This window comes from Nematostella vectensis, chromosome 4 (genome assembly GCF_932526225.1).
Source record: "Nematostella vectensis chromosome 4, jaNemVect1.1, whole genome shotgun sequence".
NCBI classification, from domain to species: domain Eukaryota; kingdom Metazoa; phylum Cnidaria; class Anthozoa; order Actiniaria; family Edwardsiidae; genus Nematostella; species Nematostella vectensis.
In genome coordinates this window covers 8497038-8524481 of record NC_064037.1, presented here as the reverse complement: position 1 = coordinate 8524481, position 27444 = coordinate 8497038, and the positions used below count along the sequence as shown (strand labels likewise).

Below are 27444 nucleotides of genomic sequence, written 5' to 3'. Positions count from 1 at the left end.
CAAACTCGGTGTACCTAATTAACACTCCCTAAACTTCTATAAGCTAACTTGAACTTTTACAAGCTAACTAAAACTTAGCTCTGCTATATCGAAACTTCTTCGTTTAAATCCTTGAGGTTTCAATTCTAGTGCACACACACTAAACACAGGTGACAGGTGTTTCATTTTTTACGACAGAATAAACAACGAAACTACAGGGAATTCTCGTGTCAACAGCTTTACGGGAACTCTTGATGTTCGAGTACACTCTTTTATAAGAACGTCGAACGTTCTTTAGGATGTTCTTAAAATTTTAGTTTATAAACTTATGATACTACAAAATTTATTAGAAAGAGAATCATATACATGATCAATAACAATGATATTTATGGTTGCTATTATGAACACAATAATATGACTCTGTAAAATAAAATGTTACTGCCTTGACATGTTTTTAGCATGTTCTTAAATTTTGGTGAAATCTTATGCTGGACGTTATTTTAAAAAAACAGGCCTTTAAAAAAGAGTTATTTACTCAGTCCCCCCAAAATAAGTATGTCTTATTGCGCAAAAGGTCAGCATCTTACGAGAAGCAAACAGCTGTACTGCTGAGTAATCAAATCCAAAGAATCCAAACAACAGTCATTCCCGCGCCTTGTTTACACCGTCGATGATAGCACAGGGTGACCGGTTTGTTTGACAAGGCAGGTAGTGACTGTGCGAATCAAAAGTACTGCAGGTAGCGTATTGTTTCATGGTCTTGATCGGTGCAACATGTTCGGTCACGCTACGCGTCTTATTATTATTGCATACCGCGTGGTGATAAAGACAGGTTGGTCACTTGTGATGAGCTATGGGAAAATTTCAACCCGCACGACAGCATAAACATTCCATTCTGGGTCTGCTTCCCCACAATCATAGAGAAGTATTGGTGTAGTTGGTCCGAAGCAGTTTTAATCCAATTATGAATCTAAAAATAGAATAAGAGGTATAGTAAGCTTGGCAAAAAAAAAGTATTCACCTTATTTTTTTCCGTTTCTCTGAACAACAATATATAGTTGTTATGCCATAATATTTTTCTTTTGTCTACTGTTTGCAAAGTAATTCGATCATCGTCGTATTGTATACGTTTTAGGATCACAGTTTTATTTTGGTGTAAGTAATAGTAGTAAGTAAACATCCACATCGTAGACGTAAGAGAAAGTGGTATTTCATCATGGTATAACAACCAGCAAGAGAACATGGGAGTAGAGTAGACATAGAGTGTCATAGGAGTGCTTAGTCTCAATACGTATATTGAGTTGTTGAGTGGGAGATAAGAAGGCCTTGAGAACCTATTGATTTTTACTTAGTGGATACCATCTGGTGTTGGGAAACGGGAAACATCCCGGGGATAAAAAAATTCTGAGTCTCAAAACGTCAATCCAACGATTTTCTTTGTAGCTCGTATTCACCATAGCAACAAAGATCGTACCATATTGCCCATTTCGTAGAGTTCGTTGCTAGGCTGCGATCAGATTCCATCCTCTAAAAAGCGAAACCATGGCAAACAATATTAACTAGGTCGTGAAAATGTGGGAAAAGTTCATCTAATACCATCGAAATTTGATTAAGGAAAATAAAGAAAATGTAAAACTTATCTAATTGACAAGGTGACAAATAGCAAGAGAGCCTCAGGAATACACTTATTTTATGAAAGAGCCCTTTTTTATGAGAACGCCCAGCCTGAGATTTCACGAAATTTTAAATAGCAGCAAAATATTGCTTGCTAGTCTTGTGAGTTCTAAAAAGCAAAATAAAATTGTGTTCATAATAATAACCTTTATATATTATTGCTATTCTCTTCCTATCAATTCATCATTCATACATTTTTATATACACTAAAAATTAAAATCACCGTTAAGAACATTTAGCCTAAAAATGCTCCAAACGAATAAACGGTCCAGCCTCAAATGTGAATTAGACGTTCTTATAAAAAAGTGTATGGGTCGCAAGGAGGCTAAATAAATAAAGTTGTCGAAACATGGACTTTCCTAATGATTAACACATAAACACAATGATTAGACGTTCCGCCCTGAAGCAACTTAGTCCGTGCAATCCAGGACTCTTACTCGCAACAAAAATGAAAAGAAAGTCCCCGTCCCACCCTTCCCCAACGGCTAGTTTTAATTGCCAAATGCAGAAATTGTTTTAAAGTGGTCCAAAGTTACACAAACAATCCCTCCATTCCATATGCTGGCTGGTATAAGCTGAACACAACGCTATCGTTTCGTTAATGGCAAGACGTAAAACGCAAACTGGCACTTTTCTAGTGTCCTCATTACTGGTGGCCAGCGTGGTACGATGGAAGAACTCTTGCATGAAAGCGAAATAAGCCAAATTCCCACTCATTCCACCTGCTCTGGCACGTTTGAGATAAATAAATCCCATTAATGTTTCGGTAAATCGGATTTTAACCAAATTGGTAACTATAGTAGCACTGCTACTAATTGCCCCCATAAACCAATTACACTTTACAAATTAACAGACACCTGTTGAATTGGTGCTGATAAAGGGTACTTACCACTTCTATAAGAACAGATAGAACTCTTGGGGTGACCCAAGAGTTCTAACCTGTGGTTTTCTCAAGAGTTCATGCTAGGTGACCAGGGGAAGCAGAAGCGATTAACGCGACTTAAAAAGGTTACTTCACACTTCTTTTCATTAGTCACTCTTTGTATCATACTTTTTATGCATCCGCTAACATTTCAATCATTTTTAAATAAATCAATTCAACATTAGCTTATTACCGTCTCTCGTATCAAGGCTATTACTATTAGGCGGTGTCAGCAACATATAACACAACGGGTATACAATAACAATAAATGAGAAGCGTATTTACAAAAGAGCTAGAAATAGATCGAATAAAACACTATAATAGCTTCCCCTTGCTGTGTGATCTTCCGAGACAATAAACAGGCTGTAACCTCCATTTTGATAATAACCATTTATATGCCCATAAATAAGGTGAAGGCTGTCAGAATATGACTGCACGAGAAGAAAGCACGGGCACTAGGACTGGTTTTCTGGGGGGGGATCTCCCCTTTAACTCGTTTTCTACTCTTTTCCCCTTTCCCTTTTTATTCAAGTCTTCTAATTCGGCTTTTAACACAACACCTTCCCCTTTTTGTTAAGAATAAGCAGTGTGCTCTTTATTCAAACTCACGGCTTTATCCATGTTTCCGCATACCTAAAAACTCTAGCTCCCGGGGGGGACACCGATATCAAACGGACGGGGATCATTGTCGGGATTTTTTTTTTAAACAACTTTAAAAGATACTAAAGTGGGCGTGGTCTGGTTATATTCTAACCCTAAAAGATACTAAAGTAGGCGTGGTTAGGCACGAATTTACCACCTAAAAGATACCGTGGGTTGTGTGATTTTTTCGCTGGTTAGTGATCTTAAAACACCGCCGATTGATACGTTTTAACGTTCTTTCATGAGCTACAAGTGAGATGAGCGATGGCTATAATAGCACCCTAAAAGATACCCAAGTAAAAATAATCTGGACATTCTCATTTTCACCCATAAAAGATACCCAAGATCCAAATATACACCCTAAAAGATACGAAGATGATCCCCGTCCGATGGATATAGGGAGTACCCCCCCCCTCCCGCCCCGGGCCCTAGCTACGCTACTACCTATCTCTACCCTTTACTATGGGCGCATTTCTCTACCCCTTTTCTATGACACTCCTCTCTTTTCTTAGAGTCTCCATTCCTGCTTCCATCGTCACACTTCCCTTTCCCACTCGCGCAATGCCATCAACAAGTCGCCTCTATCCGCAAAGAATGGAACCCTTCCTGCTTCCAACGTCACACTTCCCTTCCCCACTCGCGCAATGCCATCAACAAGTCGCCTCTATCCGCAAAGAATGGAACCCTATCACTGTCAAAATGATCAGCTAAGTGCACAGGAAATACACGTTAAGAGCATCAATAAGATGCCTGTGGCTATAATCCTTGTTCTGATTTATATCGGCCCTAGTGCAGCTGGAGGGGATAAAATAATAGAATATTTTGATATTTTAATTTCTGTTGTTATGGGTTGCTATTCATGAATGAAAAATCATTACGAGGCATTTTCAAACCAAAAGTCATTGATCAACTTGCCTTATGAGAACAGATTCTCGGACTAAACAAAAATTATAATACACTTCCATCGTTGTTGCTATGACGTTGTTGGTTATTGTACTCTATCATATCGTTCACGGCGCGAGTTTTCGGCGATCAGAAAGTTGTTGTTGCGAAGAAAAAGCTAAAGTAGACAAGATTAAATAGCTTGATAGCGAACAGCATTGAAGTTTTAGTGCGTAAAAAAAGAAAAAGATATAACGAAAGTTGGGAAATGCTCGTCACTTCCGACAGAACTTCCTGCAACATGCCGAGCAATGATACTTTGGTCTTTCCAACTGTGCTGTGTAAACGAGGCTTTTAAGTTCTTTCGTTTGTGTGTATTGGGGAACAAATGTTGGGGAGGTGTATATTCTATCCCTCTTTATCAAATCACTAGTATTACCGGGAGAGGTTGGGGCAGATAAAAATAGCCTGGGGCGAGCGGGTGCTTTCTTGGAGATCTGTGCCTTGTCTTTATATCAATATATCTTCTCTCGCCTCCTCTTTTTTCCCGCTCATTCAACTAGCCTGTACTTTCGGCGTTGTGTCGGTTGTCCCTAGAAACACTTGTCTACTTTTACACCAATCATTTAACTGTTAGCTTTGTTCGGAAAACCTCGCTCGATGATCTTTTTTTCTTTTTCTCTTTTTTGGGTCTTTAAAACATTGAAACTTTCTTACTTAAAGTGTTTATATATCATAGGACAGACCGTGGTTATCCCAAAAGCTAAAGCATGAGTCTTATCTTTCTCGGCATCTCACCTCGTAAATTACTGGCTATGGCTAAAACAAATTCAGATTAAGGGTTGTCCCTTTTCTCTCCCGAATGTGCGTAATTAATTTTCGGTTCCGCATTAATTGGGTCAGCAAAATCATTATGTATATAAAACGCTGAAATAGGTAGATAAACATCTAGAGATATCTAATGACATATACGACTGATTTACTACAAACAAATTCATCCTGAACTTGTGTGTCATTAATTTGAGCGAAGCACAATTTTAGAGCCTTTAAGTTTGTATACCATCATTTTCTCTCTCTTTTTATCTGCCGGGCTCATAAGTTCTTAGTTTTTATTTAGCTCTTATTTCTTGGTTTTGACAAGCTACAGACGTATGCACTTTAAAGGTGTTGTGGCAAAGCGAAAACTTTGGCGGGCGCATAAATAATAAGAAAGAATAATTAACAGAAATCCTCAAAATTTTAAAGAAAACATATCTGTCGTGTCACGATGAAAAACATATAGCCGCTAAATATCAAATAAAGATTGCATGGGGAACGATCTTAAAACTATAAATGCGTATTTTTGCCCAAATACAACGATACAAGTTTAAGACTCGTCTTTTAAAAATAGTTATTAAAGTCAAAATCAAAGGAGTCAATATCAAACGTGTTTTTAGAGCCTTTATTTTCAAAGAGGGATTTGAAATGTATGGCGTTATGGTTTGCAGACGAGTAGTTAATAAATTGTAAACTTAATCTTGCAATGGTAATAGGGTTTTGGTTGAAATCACCTGTTGCATCGCGCCACACCATCAACGAAACTCCTATCCGGTTCCCTCGTGTTCCTAATGATTTACTACCGCGATGAACCACATTTAATATCAGCCTTCTTATTTGCAAGATAAACACTGTAAATGACTGTAAATACAAAGAGAAATTTATTCGAGCCCCACTGCTCGCTTCCATATATAAAATCCCCCTTAATTAGAATTCATGCAGGCAGTAAAACAACTCTGAGAGTTTTGCGAAATGGTTGGCATTGTTGCAAAATTGTACATGGCGTTAACTAGGACTTCTTGATCTGTTAGATATCAAATTATGAGCGACACAGAAGTGTCTGTCTAAAAGAGCAGTAAAAAGATGCCGAAGTCTGTTTTGCTGTCCCCTTTTCCGGTTTTGCATAAGAAGTAATTAAATGAATTCAGGGTAAGATGTCGGACATTGAATGAGTGTCATAAAGATGTCATATATCATCTTAACCGCTTGGAAAGAGGGTTGTTATTGCTTGAGAAAGCCTAGATTTGCACATCTTTAAATCAGGTATCAAAATCGTCTATCTTGGCTCATTCCCTTTTAGGTGTTGAAGAATAATGCTGCTGTAATGAATCTTGAGAGACTCTCTACTTCCCGTTAAATTAAACATATTTTCTGTTACATTTGCTGCTTTACCGATAAAAACATCAAAATCAATAACTATCAATCGAATACATAAAACAGACGCAATTAACTTTTCGCTTATGGCTAAATGATTACTGCGTATTTGAGAAAAGTACTTTCACAAAACATAACTTTCACATGGCACAAGTCATTTGAAGGAAACAGTATGCTAATTTTCGGAAATAACTGTCTCGAGTTGAATATTTATTGCGAGTTATCTCAACTGAACGTGCAATGAGGTCACTGAGTCTCTCTCACGTTCGAGAAGGGGAAAGCCAAAAGAACACTACCGTACATTTCTCCTCGAACGTTTTGAATCTAATAAATTAAGAAAAACAATTGTCGAAAAGCCTTGGAAACCCCAATTAGCCAATGTTTGAGTAATTTGTTCAATACAGGTGTTATTTTCATTGATGTGGTATTTTGTTGGTGTTGTTTTGATCACGTCTGTGTTTCGGTTGAGAATTACTCTGTAAAACACGGCAAGTGCAAATAGAGTTGGGCAATATCAGGAAATACGTCATGGGGAATTTTAACAAGTTTTGTATTATTGCCAAATGTACACCTTTAGCAATTCATAGACACCTTAAAATGGAACAGTAAATCGATAATAAAAACTACGATTTCCCGATAGTATTAGTTTCTGAACGATAATTGTCGCAGTTTGAGCTAGCTGTTATTAACCATCTTTTTGAGAGTCCCAATTCATTTTCACACAACGTTGATAACAGGAAAAAAGAATTGACGAGGGGAATATGTTCGATTCTAGAGATAAAAATGATAGGACGAGGAGATGACAAAGGGCGAAATTACAAATGCGTAAAAGCCTTTTGAGGTAATGCGGCGCTTATGAAATGTAAGAAAATGGTAGCGAAGGTCAAACAAACATCAGTCTTAAACTCTACTGTGTGGTAAAGATGAATCACCACCATTATTAAGCAACAGATATAATTACCGCCTCTGCTTCTAAATCTGACCGGGGAGTGCGTCATCCTTGTGAAATACACCGAAATTCACAAATTCCACAGGAAATAAGTGGGAAATCCTCCCACCTATCACGCAATAATGTTGACGAAGGGCAGTTCTCGGGGATAAGCTAAAATCAAAACCTTGCTTATTTTAGACCACCTTTTATGCAATGACATCAGTGTTTTAGTGTAGTTATACGTGTTTCGTTGCTAGGAGAAACCCTTATACTACTCTATGAAAGTAAGTCAATTGAAAACAACGTCTTCCAGTGAACAAATAAACAGAGTTATCACGAAACCTACGGATTTACAGTCCTTGTAAGCGCTGTACGTGGTTTTAATTTATTCTCATACACTCAGTTCTAATGTTTTACATTTTCTGTTGCATCATTCCTTCCTTATCGAAGGTTTGAAGAAGTTATAAAAACTTTTACCCCTGTCAAGAAAGTTGAAACCTCGCCGCCCAAGCTTCGCTAGGAAATAGTAACAGCTTAACGAGTGTACTCTTTAACGAGATTTGAATATAGATATACCAGCTTGGAAAATTTGCCTTCACTTCAACTTCAATACAACACCAAGTTACAACCCGCTAGCAAACAAAAACGTCAAATGTGACAGCAAAAGAAAACAAAAACTTTTCAAATACTCTTCCTTGATTCCCAATAATTCAAACATAAAACTGACGAGCCCCAAAATTCATTAATAACAAATGTTTTAGAGCTTTAAGATAGTAAAATCTGTAATAACAGTTTTGTGCTTGTCTTTCGGGCAAGAAGTTTCCGGTAGTTAGCCTTAGGCGAAACGGCAAACTCTCATTCCGTGCCCTCCCGAAGAACCCATCGAGTCTTGCGTGAGCCGGGAGGCCAAACACGTTACACGCAACAAAATCAGAAATACACACAACACAAAATACCGCTCAATTTTATAGAAATTAAAAGTTAATCTCCTAGCTTGAGAACTGCACGATATCAATGGATATTCACATTCCACAGAGGGAAATACCAAACAATATTCCCTGACATATGTATAAAATCAAAAAGTGTACATCGAATATTTATCGGTTTAGTTAGATTATCTAGCTTTTGTAAAAGTTTTTGAAAGTTTTCATCAAATTTATGTATGCTATGGGAGGTTTTGAAAAGTGTATTTTAAATAAGAATTCCACCATCGATCTAAACTCAGTCTTGTATGGCTTACTTTTAAATAATTGTTTATCGTCCTAAAACTAGGATACCGGCTTAATACTGAATACCTGTTCAAACTGGTCGAGTCCCCATTCGCGAACTCTTGATTAACTTTTATAAATGTACCACACTCGGTGTTGCATCTCGCACGCAAAAGTTAATGAAAGTTATTCGAAAAGGCAACTATAAACGAAACGGGGCCTAATTCAAACAGAGTAAATATATCATAGAGGCTGGAGTAGAGTGTTCTGTTTTGAAGAGATTGCGTAGGTTCGATCGTCTCCAGGTTAAGTATTAGTGCGATAGTGGTTATAAAGGACAAGCGTATAAGCTGTCAAAACTGATCCTAACATTCCCAAATGAAGGATTTATTCCTGTGAGATCTTCCGGGCTCGATATCACGGCGAACCATCTGTTTCAGGTGGTAACAGCCAATCACAAGCGAAAACGGAGCCCCACTGAAGTGCGAATGCATAATGAGGTGACACGATAATGGCTTCCACCAAATGATAATAGCCGCAAATTTGAATGAGAAATACTGCGAACAAATTAGGTGGCTGATAGGAATGTCGACTCACCGGGTTCCGAATTAACGCCAGACACAACCAGGAACGTATTTTTATTGTTTTTAACTTTTTTCTACCGGGTGTAATTATAGCGGCGTCGGCTTCAGCCAAAGTTTGAGACGCCGGCGGATTCGCGAGCGGGAGACTAGAAAGCCCGCCAAAAAACGCTCGCTAACACCGGCAACCGCGGCAACGGATCATGCTCGCAAAAATGGCGAATTAATTGTATGTAGAAGAGGCGAGGGGTGATTGACAGCCAGCTGGCGGTCGCTAGGCACGTGGTAGGCTTCCCTTGGTATCACCTGCCTTGCAAATTATTCAATCCAATCGCGGTAAAGATCAGCAGAGAAAAATACGTTGGCACCTGTCAACGTAGTTCTCGCTATCCACATGCTGATTGGATGCCTGTCACGGTTCCCATGGGAACCCACCTAAATTTAGCCGCCTTGACAGCAGGTTGCTATACGTTCAACAGGTTGGTGTTCGCTGCTCTTGGGAAAGAGCCTCTCCCTTATTTTTACCGAAAGATAAAAAACGGGTATTAGCGATAAAATTGAAACGTTAGAACAGAAAGGGAACAGAAAAAAGATAGTTATCAATGACATCAGAGCTAGTCTAGCCGAGTTTTTTGACTATTATTACTAGTTTCTATCTCACTAAAAACACAAAAATATCTGGCATAAGTTTGAAAACAAGCTGTCATCATCTGAAAGCCCACAAATCCTCCCGACCTCCTTGCTCAATCTAAACAACAATCATGGACTCGACTGTTTTCAAACTAAAATTACAAAAAAGACAAAATAAATTCTAATTTATCCACCCTTCGTAACATGTGCAGTAAAAAATCGAATTTGTTGTTTTATAGAAAAGAGACAAAATTTTGTGTGTTTTACATATTTGTAGTAGTTCATCTAAAGCCTTCGATTACGAGAAAGATTGCGAAAAAATACGTGAGTGGACTTTGGGCGTCGAGTTCCTGACGCAAGAGCGAGTAAGGATTCCTATTCTTATTCAAAACAAGCGCCATCAGTGTTAGACGTGGGCCTTCAAATATTGACATGTTATGATAATCCAGGAGCAAATTAACGATATTCCGGTGTGTGTGCTATTACTGATGCAAAACGCCATTGTTCGGAGCACGTGGTCGAGCCCTCGAGACAACATTTCCATCGAAATTTAGCAAGCTCGCGTAGGGCTTATAATCTCTTGGCGAGATCTCTTTATGACACGGGGAGAGAATCTAGGCTTTATATGTTGCGAGTCAGGAAACATGCTAGCGCTTGCCAACATGGCGGCGATTCCATGTGTTTTTCTGCGGGTTCGTGCAAAAATCAGACACGCGACCCTACAGTGATTTAAAAAGGACTTAAATGAAAACTAGTAGAGTTGTACGTGTGGGCCAATCACGGTCGGCGTAGGTCATGAGAGGTGGGGTTTGATGCGGGTCCCGCGGCCTGTGATTGGTCGGTTTCGTGTCGGCTCTAATGACGTGTCAGTCGGCGTCAGAAATAAGCCATCGCAGAGTCGGAGGTTGATTTATGAAATCGTCTTTACCTCAGGGCTAGAGCAGCGAATGTTCATTCCGAGACCGCTCGCATCCACAAAGGGTCTCTCGCGGTCAGCTGATCAAACGTACGAACCCAGCGATTTTGTTTTTTAGCTGCCGTCAAGTGGAACAACGCGACTAAAGTGTCACACGATCACAATTACAACTCCCCGAGGATTTACATTCATTTGAGACTGCATTTTGAATTAGTTTCTAGTGATGATGATGGTGCTACAGAACAGCGAGTTTCGCGCTTCGCCAAGTCCTCCACATTCTCTGTCAGGCGGGATGGACGACCAGGTAGACGCCACACAAGCCACGCATGAGAGCAAGAAAAAATCGGACATGCAGCACGTTAAGCGCCCCATGAATGCATTCATGGTCTGGAGCCAGATAGAGCGCAGAAAAATGGCAGAGGAGCATCCGGACATGCACAACGCAGAGATCAGCAAACGACTTGGCAAGCGGTGGAAACTGCTTTCCGAGTCTGAGAAGCGCCCGTTTGTAGAGGAGTCGGAGAGATTGCGCATTCGTCACATGCAGGCATATCCTGACTACAAATACAGACCGCGCAAGAAAAAGCAGCCCGCCAAGGCAAAGCCCGGGGACGCAAAACCTGCGGCCTCTGAGCAGAGCTCGCGTAAGAACTTAACGGTAACTGCGCTTGGAACCAAGCGTGAAGCGTTACCCGGTGCACAAATGGGTAGTTATTACGGGTCGAGTTCTGCGAAGAAGTTTAACTCGATGAGCGAACCTACTTACAAGAAGCAAAGACGGGACCTAGGACCTATCACCCCTCCACCAAACGTCCCCGACTCTATCGGAGTCACCCCGGAGGAGCCCATCGACCAGCTTTCACTGTACGAAGATTTCGACCAAGCTTTCAAGACCGAACAAAATGCGCAAGGGATAAATTCTAATCACCAACAAGCCGCGCATAACAACCACCAAATACCAAGCGGCTGGCCAAATCTTGAACTCTCTACTCTAAATCTGAACAGTCTTCCTGTGTCGCCGCTGTTTGGACTTGACGGCGCTAATGGTGGCCAGTTCGACTTCCCCGATCTCTACACGCCACCGGAGGTCTCCGAACTTATACAAGGCCAGTGGCTTGAAAACAGCCTAGATCAACTTTAGTCCATTTTTTAGTTACTTTTAATATTATTTTGTAGCTTTCTTTCGATACGGTCAGCCTGGCTGACCAAGGCTCTCGTTTTAAATAGAGCGAATTCTTTTCTATAACACAGTCGTAAGGTGGTTTCTTCCCGCCAGTCCCAGACAATTTTCTAAAGACTTCCACATGTGAATATTTTTTCTCGTTCTAAAGTGTACGCTTTGTATATGTATCTAGCGTATTCTCGTTTTAGAGATGTTTTATTACTCTTATAGTAAAAAGACATTACTATAATAATTGAAATGTCAATTCTTCCGTATTCGCACAAATTGAGTTTCCTCCGCAACGAGAGACAGTATTTGTAAAATACATACGAGCGAAGATCGACAGAATTATATTATTATGAAAATTGAGTTTGTGTGTTGTGACATGTTCGACTGAGTGGCAAAAGTCATTTATTGTTTGAACGCTTCGACGTGCTACTGCATGTTACATGGCATTTAGCATAATCCAAGGGCCTACATACGATCTGTTTCGAAACCTCGCGCCTGTGAAATTCCCGAGTTAGCGCGCGCGGCTTGCAAACATCGTGTTTTTAGAGCGGCACGTTTCGCCCCACTGAACATCCTGAATTTTTTATCACCCGAAAGAACGGGAAAACGGGTACCCTGCTCGTACTTGTTCGCACCTACAGTAAGAAACGTGTGGTTCTTTTGACGTGGAACCGGCGAGGGGTTTGCACGTCGTAGGGACAGTAAATCAGCGCGCAGTGCAAGCCATCTGTTGCTGGCGGCTGTTGAGCGCTCGGCGTATCATAGGGTGGGGTTACGGTGGATGCAACCTGGGCCGTCTATTTATCGTTAATTTTCACTTATTTCATTTAGACAAACTTGTGATCAAGTATTGGCAACAAATGTCTTGGCTCGTTGGTGGTGGGCTCACTTGACTCGCGGTTTGGCAAGAGTAAATTTCAGATGTCACCTAGAATTGGTTGTGGTCTGATTTGGTCGAGCAAGCTTGCAATTCAAAATTAAACTTATAATAATTGCGTTATTCACTCCAGATATAAATATTTTATGCGCTAGAATTTCGAAAGTATTCAAGCACTGGAGTTTAATCGTTGACCTGGATAGAAATGTTTGTTTTGGTCCAAAACTAAACCGTGTACTACATGCGTGCGCTTCTTTACAAAAACTCGACCCACGCGGCGAAAAATAAACCCGCGAACACGGCATAACGCGATCCGCGTGCTCATTTCAAAAGTGTGAAAAGTACAATTATTTGCTTTATTGCATTACTATTTTCGGAACGCTTAAAAAATCTCGTGGTTGAGTTATTTGCGAAAAGGAAGAATACAACAATCGCATTCTGCATTAGGGTGATATTGGCTTCTGGTGACTCAAGTGGTAGAGCGGTTTAGTGGCACGCGTCAGAGCGTGCGCTAGTGTTCGTTATCCAATCAGAGCGCGCGCGTTGACTTAGCCAAACAATGACGAACAATAGCGGGTCGCGTGCGGCCACAATGCCTTGTTCTGATTGGCCGAAATAAATTGATCACACATGCCACTCGTAAATTGCAAATGCCGCGGGGTCTGCACTGTTTACAAAATATTCACTAGGATTTTTATTTAGTAAACAAATCAACGGCCATGGGTGACCTAAACAGCTTTTCGATCAAGCGTATTGGTACATATGATCTTTCCGGTACGCGTCTTGGGAAAGGGAATTTTGCATTCGTGGAGCTTGCCTTTAATCGCGTTACAAAATCCAAGGTAAGTGATCCATGTTTCCACCGGCCTAGAATTTGCAATTATAAAACAAAGCAAACAATAACTTCGTATGAACGCATTATCTGCATTGTGTTCCATTGTGTTAAAGAACGTGTGGACCTTTGGGGTCAGCCCGTCTTGTGAGTCAGGCACAACCCACAACAATTAAAAAAAATGCTATTACAACACTTTTTATCTTATCGCGCTTTGATTTCTAGGTTGCAGTCAAGGTGATTGACACTCGTAAAATCAAAGATGACTACGTAAAGAGGAATATTCTACGCGAGGCTCTGCTCTTAAAACGAGCACACCATCCGAATATTGTCAAGCTGTACGAGACCCTCAAACAACGTGGGGTTTACTGTCTGGTGACAGAATACATCCCAGGAGGGGAGCTGCTAGGACTCATCCGCTCACACCAGGAGTCGCGATTGTCCGAGACACAAGCTAGGCCGATTGTGCGCCAGATAGTGTCGGCCTTGCATCATTTACACGAGCAAGGCATCGTTCACAGGTGCGTGAGTAACCTCTGGTACCAGAATAACGTCCTACTGGGGACTAGTGGGATTAGGTCCAACACAAGCGGCTCTATTCTTCAGTAATTTCACACCCGTGTCATTAAACAATGCCTGCATGTCGTGTTATGTGTCAGGGTGACTCTGAAGCCGGTGCCATAGCAACAAGCCAAACCGACCAACACCACGCTCGGCCTAATAAGACTAACGCTTAGCACACGGTGAATATATAGCCTCCCTTGAGATGTTATCTTGAAAAGTTTTGCAACAGGTATTGCAGAGTAAGACGGGGGGATTGCGCTTTCGCCAAGCGTTCTTACATTGTGTAACACTGACGGTCCTGCCTAAGACACCTCTAGAGCCGAAACCCCCCGAGCTTGACAGAGAAAGTGCCGCGGTGCAAGTGTAACCGATATGCATAATAAGTGCATACTTACAAACTAAGGCCTTCTTGACTAATTTGCTTTGATTGAGTATGGGTATATTTCCAGATATTACAATGGTTTAGGATTACGGCTGGCGCGAAATTACGAATTGGATTGTGAAAGCTAGAAAAATCTCCTGATCAATCTCAGGTTTAGTGATATAACTCGCTATGACCTCGTAGAGACAGTCTGCAAGATTACCGTGGATAATGACTATAAATAATTATTAATAATATAACTAATAAATACCCATTGAGTGATGCCATTCGTTGTAAAAGCTAAGTTCTACTTAGTTTTTTTATGGCTTTCCTGTTCTTTTAGTCACACAAAGTACTTAGCCGGTAGCTCGGTGACGGCTGTAACACAGGCTTCCATGTACCAATGTATGAGGTACAACACTAAGTCCGCTATAAAAAGAAGGACTCTGTCTGAGTCGTATTATCAGTATCCAATGCATCGCTAAAGTACATTGAGAAACATGAAGTTTTAGTTCAATTTTTGGCTTCGCTTGTTAGAGTGATGAAGCATCCTAATTTTTCCAGGTTTTCTTGTTGATACACGTCACCTGTATCATATTGTTTTTTTGTCAAACTATATTAATACCGATAATTGTCCGTCAAACTATATTAGTACCAAGTATTGTCATCTATGACCAATTTGTTTGGATTAGGTGGGTTGCCATTTGGTGAGAGCTTTGTCTGTGGTTTGCTAGCACATAGTTGAGCGTGGTTTCTGAGCGATTGCATATATTGCGGTTACTAAGCGCGCAAAGGCGGAGGTAGCGCTGGTAATTTCCGCTCAAATCATTGATGGAACTTGAAAGGTTTGATAACCTAATTAGGTGATGCGTCCTACCGGGTACCTCTTAAATCATTATAAATATCACAGGGGCACTCGTTCATTGGTGTTTGGAGAGTAGCCGTTTCCTTCCTTGGCAAAAGCGCCGAGATTATAGTCCCTTACTTGCTAGGATAAAGCTTTTTGGTGATTTTATCTTTTATTTAATTATCCGGTTTAGGTGGGCATTCAAATGCTATCCTTTTAGAATCAACTAAAGAGGGGCCAAAAGAAAAGAGCGACGCACTGAAATGGCTTCCGAATATGCAAAGCAGCTGCATGCGACTACTAAATGGTATCTTATTGTTATCGTAACCACGGGATAAAATAAAAGTGGGGGTATAGTCCCTCCTATTCTTAAAAAAAAAAACAAGGGTTATTATTAACAATCGGAGATAAAAGGTAAAAGCCACAGTTTCAAAAAAACTTAATTGCAGTACTGATGGTATGCTTTCCGATAAGCGTTTATACAAAAAAGCGTAAATCTCGAAATTTTCAAACATTCGAGCCAATAGAATTAATGCGCCCTGTATTATTTTTGTGATAAAGCAGAGCACACATGACGAAGATATATAATTAAAGACACTAAAAAGTTAGAAGAAACTGCTTTGAAGTTTGCATTAAAAGTTAAAAAAATGGTTCAGGAAAGCCATCCAGTTTTCATTATTTTATGACAAGAAAGGTCATTTTTGGGCATTAATAAAAATCAAAGCCGAGAGAGTAAACGAAAACGCTTTTTGACATGACAAAGTTATGACAAACACCTGTGATATTGACACTATAAGTATCACGTTGTTTGAATTCGGAATGATTTTAGCGAAGCTAGGTAACTGCTGCGCGACCCCCCGTAAGCGTAAATCTTGTCATGTGCGCACCTATGATTCAACACAAGGTTGAAAAGTATGGTGTACGCCTCTGTGAAACAGAATAGTTTAGCTGACGTTTTGAGCGTTTAGCACTTCGTCGCCTTTAATTTTGCTACGACAAAAATGCTAACGCTTGAAACGTCATCGCAACTACTGGTGTTTCACAGAGGCGTTTAACATACTTTTCAACCTTGTGTTGATTAATAGCTTGTCTTCGATTCGTATACATGGCCGAATCCTGGTCTGTGAATATCAATCTTAAGAATAAAAAAAGAATTGTACAGTTTTGCAAACCTGAATAAGTCTTTAAAGCTTATTTGCATATTAATTAGTTACCCATGAAGCACTGCGGTTATGAACCATGGATTTTCCGAGTGCAACCTTTAAAGGTGTAAACAAGAAGCACAAAGCTTGTGTAAATACCAAATGGAGTAAAACAAACACATTATTTCTATTATAAAAACACTCTCGTTTGCATGGAATTTGAACGGTTTTGCAGTATGGTTACGCTTATTGCTTTTTGATTTGTGCATCCTCTCCACAGCCTGAAAACATGTGTGGGCAGGAGCTCTGCCTTTAGGCAATGGCGAAATCTTATATTATTATGTTGCACACTTTTTTAATCCTTCATTAAACTTTCTATAAAACAAGTGTGCGAGTGCCCCTTTATTTGAATTGTATTGATTGATTGAACTGTTGTAGAAAGGTTATATCTTCAGTTTCTCTCATTGATGTGAGATAGATCAATACATGGATCAATCAAATTCCAAATAAAAATCTCAATTCAGAAAGCAATTCGTCATTCTAATGCTGACTTATGCTGCGTTTAAAAGCCACTGTATTTAAGGGCCCCTTGCTATCATTCATTATGCCATATATTTATATACCATTGTAAGAGTTCATTGCTATCATTGGTTAAGCCAATGTTTTCATAGGTATTGTTGTACCTTTGCTATCATTGGTTGCCATATGTTTTCATAGTATGGTTGTTCCTGGCTATCATTGGTTTAGCTCTGTGTTTGTATACGACAATAAGCGCCCTTTGCTTTTATTGACTGGACAAATTTGTATTTTCATCATCGCTTAGTACCTTGCCAGATTTTATGTTAACTCTTTGTTTACATGTTACTGTATCCCGGGAAGGGGAGTGGGACTCCCCCACCTACAAACAGGATGGAAGGGTCTGAAAGCACCCAGCACTTCAAGCCCTTTAAATTTGATAAAGATCAGGAACTGGCCCAAGAGACACATAACTATAGGGCCACAGTGTGCAAACACAAATCACCTTTGCCAAAATGTGCTTTTTCTTAATGAAGGCTTGCCAGATCTGAGAACATTCCACATAATACCTGACCGTCAAAAGACCCTCAAACCCTCACAAAATACCAGACATTTTCACAACTTTCATGCACAATACCACACTTCCTTTTGTTAGTTTGTAAAAAGATACTAATTTTTCACTCTATACACTGGATGGAATGTCAAAACTCCTCCTCCCTCTCCACAACCCCTGTCTAATATCTGAACTACCCCCTGTATCTATGGGTATTTGCTATCATGATTGGTTAACCCCTGTGTTTATATACCACCATATTACCACCTTGATATTATTGGTTTATATAAAGCAGTACCATCCCTATTAAGTCAACATGGATATAGTCCCCCCCCCTCCTCCCCCCAGGTACCGACACCGTAGATTACTAAGCTAGACAACCCTACCACTTCCCTGCTAGCAGAGGCCTCTTTTCGCTGTATTTCGCTGGGCTGGAGTTCGGCGAAAAACAGAGAACAGAGGCCTCCGCTAGCAGGGAACCCCGCACCACATCTTTTGAAGAACATTTGTGGCAGGGAATTCTGAAGTTGCTCCTATAATACTACACGAACTCTATTGATAAAAATATTATATGTACGTAATATTGATCAAGTTACCGTTTCTTTAAATAGAGGCGTTTACTCTAGATTACAACACATGTATGATGGAATTCGAGATTGGCGCCATTTTGTTTTGAACGATTCGTGACACAAAAGTAAGCCATGCTCAGACAAATAATAACGAACATCAAAAGGTTTAGAAACGTACCTGAGCTCAGGGTTCTCCACTTTCTCTCAACAGGGACCTCAAAATGGAGAATATTTTACTGGACGAGTCCAAAAAGACCATCAAGATTGTTGGTAAGTTGGGATACCTGTGCGTGCCACAGGACCCCAAAATTCTGGAATGTTTAAATTCAAATTTTCTTGTCGGCAACTTTCGGCGCAAAGCCATCTTTGGGGTGGTATGGAATAGTCTTCTATGACAAACAGGAAAAAAGTCTGATTCAAGAAAGAAAAACCGCTTCATTTTGTCTTTCAACCTTGATGACCAAATATGGCACGACACAAAAAGATTGACAAGCTCACGCAATCTATAATCTGTGTCTAAAAAATTGGAATTTGTTTCCTAATCTTCTTAGATTTCGGTCTGAGCAACAAATACAGTGGTGGAGAACTGTTGAAGACTCAATGTGGGTCCCCGGAGTACGCGGCGCCTGAACTCTTCAAAAAAGGCTGTCGTTACGGCGGGGAAGTCGACATATGGAGTTTGTAAGTACGCTAGTACGCGCGCCATGATTGGCTTATAAACACGTACCATTCATATGCTTTATGAGAACAGTGTTTCGGAAATAGGGGACTTGCGCTAAGAGATCACGTGACCTTTCTAGGTCAAAATAATGAAACAAAAAAAAAATTCGGAAATGACTGAGCCCGTCACACCAGAAAATGGAAACTAAACCATTTCTAAAAAAAAGAATTCTGTCTTTTTTTCGTAAGCGCTAAATAAGTTTATTTTTGTTGCTGTTATTTTGCCGCTTTTTAGCTCTTACTAATAAAGACAGGAAGATTTTTTATTTCTTCGTCGTTCTTTGGCGTGATGGATGCAGTCGCGTTTATTTGGCTTGATTTTGCCACCAAAAAAGCTCATGTGATTTCTTAGCGCAAGTCCTCTATTAAACGCAAGTCCCCTAATGAACGCCAAACGTGAATGTAGTTTTTTATTCGAAAAAGCGCCGATAAAGACTCGCTAACACGCTTCTGCCTTAATTGCTTTCAGAGGCATAATAACCTTTGGCATGGTTGTAGGAAAACTTCCGTTTAGGTAAGAAGTTTCCGTCTGATCGTTTGTCTGTTTGACTAACTGTTAGTCTGTTTGTGTCCGTACGTCTGTTTATCTGACCGTCCGTCCGTCCGTCTGTCTGAATGTTCAACTGTTAGTCTGTCTGAGCCCGTCCCTTTGTCTGTCCTTTCTTTTGTCAGTCCGTCCGATTATCTGTCACTCTGTCCGTCCGTCTGTCTCATCTATTCAATTGTCCCTCCGTCCCCACTTCTGTCCGTCCGTCCATCTATTGTCCGTTCTTTTCAGGCAGCCCGTATCTGCATTTGCTAATTTTCTGATCCTCAGGACGCCTCACTCCGGTGGGCGTGGTCGGAATGACCTCGTGGATCAGATGTCGCGTGGGTTGAATGCCATTCACAGTAAATACCTGGCGACCCTCTCACCAGGTACGCGACTGGATAGGAATCGGATAGAAAACATTTATTAATAGCTGATAAGGATGTCAATCATTAACATTTTACACATTGCATACAGCATCTTAGTATCAGGCTCCACCGAACTTTTGACTTGCGCTAAGAGATCACGTGACTGTTTGGGTGGCAAACTAGGCTTTTAGCGGCAAAAAGAAACTTATTCAGCGCTTACGAAAAAAGCTAGTTTTTTCAGAAAGGGTTTAGTTTCATCTAAAGATTTTATTTTTTCGTCGTTCTCTGGTGTGACGGGCCCAGAAAGTTCACGTGATCTCCCTGCGTAAGTCCCCAATTTTTTCGGATATGTGGAAATCAGGGCGTGTATAACGTGTGCTCACGTGCCTAGGCCACTGATATCAATTGATCAACAGAATGCAGAGATGTGCTACGGAAGCTTCTAGAACCCAATCCTCAACTCAGAATATCCCTGACTGAACTGATGGCCCACCCCTGGTTGACGTCTAAAGGCACGTGGCCTCTGGAACCGTACGTCGCACCGGAAGTCGATCCTCAGATTATAGCAAAGGTAAATGGCTTCTTATGACCACTGGAAGCCTTTTTGTTCTATATCACACATTGTGCTCAGAATAAGTTACACGCTATGACAAGGTCTTCTCTTTCTTTTATTATAATCACTGGGTAATCATGACAGTATTTTAATCTGCCAATCACAGGTTCTAGACAAGGTGTCTGCGCTCACCAAGATGCCGAAGTCAAAGATCGAAATGCACTTATCGCGAAATCGTTACGACACCGTGTCGGGTATCTATAACCTTATACTTGACGACGAAGTTCGACAGTATGCAGAACGAGAGAAAATGCAAGTTAGAAACAAGTACGTCCTTATCAATTAATCTTCTGCTGTGATGCCTGATATTGTTGGCTTTCTACATCGCAGCTAGTCTCTTGCGCAGTCATTCGGAAGCATCCAAGAAAGGTTGCCCAGGAGACTACATCACAGCATTTGTGTGATTTGTAGTATTGTTTTTCTTACCCCTCGTTCCACATATCCATATATCGTAAACAGTAGTCGTACCAAATACAAATGCAACCTTGTTCCTATAAAATAGACAGTTTTTAAATAAATAGACGGTTATAAACAAAATTCTTTGTGTTCGCTCTAAAATTCCATCATCTGTAAAATGATTGAGGCATTGTAGGGGTACAGTTAGGATAGGACTCACTTAGGCGATCACTTTTACTTTGGCTTGTTGCAGGAGAGACAAACACGTTGCGTGGCAACACAGAAAAATGAATGTAGATAACCAGTCGACAGATGCCGTCATCAAGGTACACTTTTTGCTGCTTTATTAAAAGGGCAGGTTATCGATTGCGCAGAAAACCTTGGTCATTTCAGGATAGCGGGCGAAACCAAAAAGGACTAAAAATTTATTTTAAAAATCATCCAGGCTGTCTTTCGTCTTTCTTAATGACGGATTATCGAATGGCCAAAGAAATAAGCTAGACGTAACCCCTTTAAACAAAAAAAAACCAGGCGTCTTCTATGTTAAGATATTAAAGAGTTTTATCAGGGATGACTGGGCGACAGCCTGGAAGATGCGACCGAAAAAAGTACCTTCAGGCTAAGCGCTCAATTCTTTTAAGAATTATTTAAAGCTAGTTTCCGTTAAGATGACTAGAGTTCATGCTTCCAAAAAAAGACTAAAAAAAGACTAGAACCTTTTCTCTACTTTAGAGAACACAGATAGTGTTTGCAGTGCAAGCGTCCCCTTCCTCGATTGGATTTTCTCCACGTGCTGGATTTCTATTGTTTCTATCGTCGTCGTCCTCTTTCTCGTCGCCCTTGCTAAACCTGAGGAGCGTACACAGAGGGAGCGCAGGAAACGCACCCCTAAGGAATCTTCAAATGCAAGGCTCTTTCCTATGATACCTATGATTGCGCACCCCCCCCCCCCCCCCAGACAATCCTGGGTACGCGCCTCTTCAAATGCAAGGCTCTTTCCTATGATACCTATGATTGCGCACCCGCTCCCCCCCCCCCCCCCCCCCCAGACAATCCTGGGTACGCGCCTCTTCAAATGCAAGGCTCTTTCCTATGATACCTATGATTGCGCACCCCCCCCCCCCCCCCCCCCAGGCAATCCTGGGTACGCGCCTCTTCAAATGCAAGGCTCTTTCCTATTGTACATTTGATTGCTCACCCCTCCCACCCCAGGCAATCCTGGGTACGCGCCTGAAACTCCCATGTTAACTGCGGGTATTAACACATTTTAGGTCAGCATAAAGCATAACGGCCACAAGCAGAGTCACGACAAGCAGAGTCACGACAAGCAGAGTCACGCCAAGCAGAGTCACGCCAAGCAGAGTCACGCCAACAACGAGGATAACTCCACGAGGCAGGAGCAAGGAGAGGTTAATGACAACATGGAACGAGTGAAGAGAGAAGAGTAAGCACAGATATATCATAGTCACTTGTGCAGTTATTACCCTCGGTAACTCGAACCTCCAGTTAACACAAAGTGATTTCTGGTTCCTTCTAAGTATGCTTTCCCTCGATATATCGAACTCCCGATAACTTAAATCCATTTCTCCATTTCTCTCGAGATTCAAGTTATCGGGAAAAAAACTTTCTGGCTTTATTCGTAAGCGCGAAATAAGTTTTAAGCTTTTTGTTGTTTTTATTTTGCTGCTAAAAGCCTGAGCGCGCGATAGTTTGCCATCCAAAAAGTCACGTGATCTCTTAGGACAAGTATTGAAATAAGGGACTTGCGCTAAGAGATCACCTGACTGTTCGGATGGCAAACTAGCGCGCACTCAATCTTTTAGTGGCAAAATAATAGCAACAAAAAGAATTTTTTTTAGCGCTTACGAAAAAAGCCAGAATTCTTTTAAGAAAAGGAGTGCCCTAGTACATGATTTGATTCATCACGCGGTGATGCCCATGTAAACTCAAATTCACATTTCGCATGCTTAGTTTCAATATGCAGAAATGACCGTATTGTAATGACGTGCCTTGTTGTCAAAACAATAACACACTTTATTTCAAGATGGCGACCAATACAACTCGTGATCCCTCGTGGGCCCCTCGTGCACCGGGGATATGTAAGCACACAGTGAACCCATGCTACACATATAAACTCGAATTCAAAATATGATTCGATATGCAGTATAATGACCGTATAAAATTCTAGATCTATATTTCACATTATTTGATGCGATATGTAGTAATGACCATATCAACTCAAATCTAAATTCTGTAAATAAATGTGATCTTTCTCACAGGACGACGAGATGCGAGCAGAGCAGCCCACTGGATGTAAGTTATCAGCATTCCTCTCTCTTGTGGGTACTCGCTTGCTGCACCTTCCTCATCTCCTTTTAAAGTTCCTGCTAACTGTTGCCGACTGACTAACTTTTAATACGCCTCGAGAGAGATTCAACAGCTATTACATTGAGATTTCTGTCTAGTCTTTTTATTTTATGTCTTTGAAACAGAAATTGAAGTGAAAATGCATTGAACAGTTTGTTACTCTGGGATGACAATCAGTCGCGCCACTCTACAAGGTTTTTTCCCTATAATACAACACTTTGCTGTGATTGCGCCTATCAACGCTTTCACGTTTATTGAATACACCTACTTCAAAATATGTTGTCAGTGCAAATGGCAAATGACAATATTCAAATGGCAGTTCTGCTATCAAAAAATACCATGGAACTCGTCAAATTTCTACTAAATGTAGGAAAATGTGGATAATTTCTGCGATTATATTACGTATTATCTTTATTCTTACAAATAATTATACCCATAAGCAGTGATTGTTCTTAGAACTGCCATTTGCCATTTTGCACTGGCAAATTGAAATAGGTGTATAGAAACTTTCTTTCCCGCCTTTTTATGTTTTTCGCGCGCACGTAAATTATCATTCAAATTCACCCAATAATGGAGACAGCAATGTGTCAAAAATTTGAGAAACAAAAAAACAAAGATTAACACAACTTTCCTCTCCAGATCCTACAGATTAGAGGCCTAAAAATGTGTCAGGTCGGTCCGCAGCAGAGAAGAACAAGCGCATGCTCCAGAAGCAGGTCATGCTCCGCTGACCGCACTGAGCCCCGATTAACGGCTCAAGAGCGCCATCATCACCGCAGCTCGAGCGTGCCCGCCCATGGTAGACCCCAGTCCACGCAACCACGTCTCAAGCAGTCTACCGCTACGGGACAGAATACCACCATCACCGAGGAGAGTGAAGTGCACGGGAAACACGTGACCTCATCCCCAAGGTGAAGGTCAAGAGTGTCAGACGGCGACAGTCAGTTAAACGTTTATATTAGATAGAAAGGGTGGGATGTAAAACTACACAAAATGGATAGAGATGATTTAGTTTGCAATCTTTAGAAAATAATATTTAGGCGGTGTATCTAAAACAATACAACATACAGAAGCGATTTAGTAAAAAAACTGTTGTTTTCAGAAAGCCTCATATAGTCAATTCTTCTCTAATGGCCTTGTTTTGACTAACTAATTGTTCCATTGCATTCTTTCTTTATATGTCATATTCTTTGTATGTCAGGTGGGGAAAGCCCGTAGGTTGCAGTTCGCCAGACATCGTAGAGAATGAAGAGACTGAAGAAAAACAGAAAGAAGACAATGGACCGGTGGAGAGCCCGGAACACAGCAAAACGGTACATTAAACACACATTTGACTCAATAACTAAAACCCTCCAAGGGAAAGCGAATTAGTCGTGTTAAGAGGGATCAAAGAAGAATGATTGACAGTATTTGCTCTTTTTGGTAAATATCAAAGAAGAACAGAATAACAAAACAAGTAGGCTGTATTTTTATAAAAGATCCAATTCGCTTTAGATGTTTGAGTTATTGGAGGCTACGATGTATAGAGGAGCGCTTGAAGGAAAACAAAATTAATTCGAAATAGATTTATGTTCGCGTTACCAAGGGTTCGAGAAATAGCCCTTGATTTATAGAGGGTTCGAGTAATTGAGGTCTGGCGTCAGAGGCTAGGCGTTATCTGGAGTCTCTGTAATGATGTATATCCCCTTCCCCCCTCCCCGTCCCACCCCTCACAGAGAGAGTAGGCCACTCTGCTTGACATTCAACCATTGTTTCCCATATTACCAAGGCAACCAAGGTACAGCCCACGCACGGGAGAAATAAGAGTGCAGTTACCCGGCAAACGCACAGCCCAGCAACGGTATCCACGATCGCATGGGCTGACCGAGCGAACGGGACCTTGCAACGCAGGCTCGCTAAAACACCGAAACATATGCGGTCTGCCCAAAAAACGCCTGCGCATTACGGCTCTCAGGGCAAAGGACAGTCAGAGGTGACCGGACTTGGACCAGGTTGGTAAGACCTAAGGGTCTAATTTTGTCCTTTTAGGATTGTTGTATGCAACTAACTTTTTGAGAACAACAACCGTAATAACTCACAAATAATTCAAACGGACGGTCCCAGGATTTCTTGAAAGAAAGGCGTTGGTATATAAAACATATGGCAGGAGGTGATTCTGTGAGTTTTAGCTCGAATACATTTCTTTAAAATGACAAAGTGGATCCGCAAATTTGAGTATTAACGATAGATAAACAGTATATGTCTGCTGCGTCATATTTCTATATTATATCAGCAGCTTTCACTTGCCCCTGGTCTTTCCCCTGGACACAGGCCTTTCTTTTGAAAGATTATCGTTCTTCTGACTACATCCTCCTCATCCTTACTTTAACCTAGTATAATTTGGCGCCCCTTACACTTATATTTTTTATATATGCATGTATGCCCAATTCATACCAACAACGTTCCTGCCACGATATTCTTGACATTAGTTTACTCTATGAAAGCAGTGCCCGAGTCTGATACTTTTGTTTTCTACGTCAGTATCCCAGAGTCCGGACTTTCATGCACCAACACCGGACACGGTCTATAACTGGCCGGAGTACCGCAAACTCTGTTCTCAGTCGGCCAAAGATAACAGACCTCGCAAGCTTGGTGACGTCACGAGAAATGGCGGAAAAAGCGAGAAGGACTTGTGCGAGGTGATCAAGTGGTCTAAGGACAAGGGCAAGATAACTGACAAGTAGGTGAAACTGTTGTCTTCCACATGACAGCTAGGTCATTGACTTTGGATGTAACCTCACCATGAAAACTGTCGCATCTTTTTTATCGAACCGTGAAAACTATGTTTTTCATCAGTATGTACGCCATCTACCAGCGATACCTTGCCAACTGCAAGCCCCACCACAAGCGCTTGTCCATCATGCAAGCTCAAGAAATACTGCAACACGATTACAAGTTCCATGCCAAATATGGGCGTAAGAGTAGCCCGGATGTGAATGAAAAAGAAGACGTTTTTGACGCTGATGAGAACAAGAACTCTTCAGAGAGAAACCATAAGGGTTTTTGGCGCGAGAAGAAGCCGCAGTCGTGTGTGAAGACGTACCCTGGGGTAACCCTGAAGGAGGAGCAGAGAGAGCTCGTGCTTCACGCCAGTCAATGCAACTGGAAGAAGGCCGCCATACAGGAGAGTAACCTCACGAGTAAGGAGAGCGAGGGCAAGGCGACCAAGGGCTCTGAGGAAGAGACTGGGTGCTCTGGGGGAATGGGTAAGAAGCAAGAAAAACTCACAACAAAGCAAGAGGAGTCACTGAAGCGTCAAAAGCACCGAGAATTAGCGGAAGAAGTTGATCGTGAACAAAAGAGGGTGGAGCGTGAGCTACAGGACACCGAACGAGTGGCTCTAATCGAGCATTATCTAGATGACATTTATACAAAATACAGCGTGAAGGCAACCACCCTTCAGCTCAACAAGACCCCGGATAATACGCACGCGCAGAAGAACTACACAAAGACTTGCAGGGGTAAACTTTACTCGTGGCTACCAATGAAACGACCACGTGTCAAGACAGGCAACCTGGCGAATGGGATTTTCACAAAGCCCGCTTCGATTTTACAGAGCAGTCATGGAAAAGGGTTGATTGACAAAAAGATTACCTTTAAAGAGCAATTAAATGGCAAGAACGCCAACCCGAACATCCGGTACTTTAACGACTGGAGCAAAACAGCGTTCATCAACTACGTGAACAGCGAGGGGGAGTTCCAGGTGGACGAGACCGACCACGATTTATCCCTGCAGGTACGGTAAAAAGGCGTGGCACCAGGGCCAGGCTGGGGGCTAAGGGCAACCTTTCAATAGGTATGGCTAAGGGTAGAAGTACCTTGGTAGGGGTGCGGCCAGGCGGGATGCGAGAGCTAGAGGTCGCCCTGGACTAATCTCTACATGTACGTGCTAGACGTCTAGCTCAAGAAGAGGGGTATGCGGGGGTCTACCATTAATAGGCGACTTGCTTAAGAAATCACACGACGTTTTGGCAAAACGCGCGCGCTCAGACTTTTTGTGGCAAAATAAAAACAACAAATAATTTATCTAGCACTTACAAATCAGCCAGAAAGTTTCTTTGTCAGAAAGGGCTGATTTTTATTGAAATAATTTAGATTTCCTCCGCACTCTGGCGTGACGGCCGCTGCGTGCTTTCTCAGTGCAAGTATCCCATTATCCCTACTCGTTCACTACTAGACCTAACTCCAAACGCATGGCCTTGTTTCCCAGTTACAGCTCAAAGACGCACGTTATTGGCTACAGAGACACATGAGTGGAGTTGTGGCAAAGTCATCCACCAAAAATGTCGATTCGCCGACCATGAGACAAGCATGAAACACTGAGCAGTTACTACATTGGATTATTCAAAGAGGAATTTTTAAAATTTGACTGTACACCATGTAATTAAAATAAACAAATAAATAAAATTGTTCGTGGTATTTCGT

The 27444-nt window shown here is 41.3% G+C and overlaps 2 protein-coding genes and 1 long non-coding RNA gene across 5 annotated transcripts; 2 read left to right on the top strand and 1 right to left on the bottom strand.

The window, feature by feature from the left end:
• Positions 1-150: 150 nt before the first annotated feature.
• Positions 151-18412, bottom strand: LOC116611751. Of its 3 annotated transcripts, none has more exons than XR_004293647.2 (3): positions 18166-18339; positions 1454-1506; positions 151-949 (listed from the first exon to the last, which is right to left on the bottom strand). It is a non-coding gene; the product is annotated as an uncharacterized LOC116611751 (long non-coding RNA). The 3 variants fall into 3 exon arrangements; XR_007307480.1 differs by lacking the exon at positions 18166-18339 and adding an exon at positions 7251-9666; XR_007307479.1 differs by lacking the exon at positions 1454-1506 and having other exon boundaries at positions 18166-18412.
• Positions 10491-12086, top strand: LOC116611748 (transcription factor Sox-11-A). Its single transcript, XM_032372264.2, has one exon. The coding sequence runs from the start codon at positions 10779-10781 to the stop codon at positions 11694-11696; it is 918 nt and encodes a 305-aa protein (XP_032228155.2). The 5' UTR covers positions 10491-10778; the 3' UTR covers positions 11697-12086.
• LOC116611746 (MAP/microtubule affinity-regulating kinase 3-like) lies at positions 12379-27438 on the top strand. Its single transcript, XM_032372257.2, has 17 exons — positions 12379-13445; positions 13661-13956; positions 18199-18257; positions 18539-18668; positions 19177-19221; positions 19525-19625; positions 20021-20175; positions 20324-20484; positions 20867-20939; positions 21885-22057; positions 22893-22926; positions 23620-23891; positions 24182-24293; positions 24749-24971; positions 25501-25699; positions 25816-26755; positions 27230-27438. The coding sequence occupies exons 1-17, from the start codon at positions 13323-13325 to the stop codon at positions 27332-27334; spliced, it is 3201 nt and encodes a 1066-aa protein (XP_032228148.2). The 5' UTR covers positions 12379-13322; the 3' UTR covers positions 27335-27438.
• The last annotated feature ends 6 nt before the right edge of the window (positions 27439-27444 follow it).

Bases quoted from the DNA above. Each gene is read 5' to 3' on its own strand.
- LOC116611746 (XM_032372257.2), top strand. From the start codon at position 13,323: ATGGGTGACCTAAACAGCTTTTCGATCAAGCGTATTGGTACATATGAT. The intron at 23,892-24,181 runs GTGAAGGTCAAG...TTTGTATGTCAG, and splicing joins CACGTGACCTCATCCCCAAG to GTGGGGAAAGCCCGTAGGTT. The intron at 24,294-24,748 runs GTACATTAAACA...CATATTACCAAG, and splicing joins GCCCGGAACACAGCAAAACG to GCAACCAAGGTACAGCCCAC.
- LOC116611748 (XM_032372264.2), top strand. From the start codon at position 10,779: ATGATGATGGTGCTACAGAACAGCGAGTTTCGCGCTTCGCCAAGTCCT.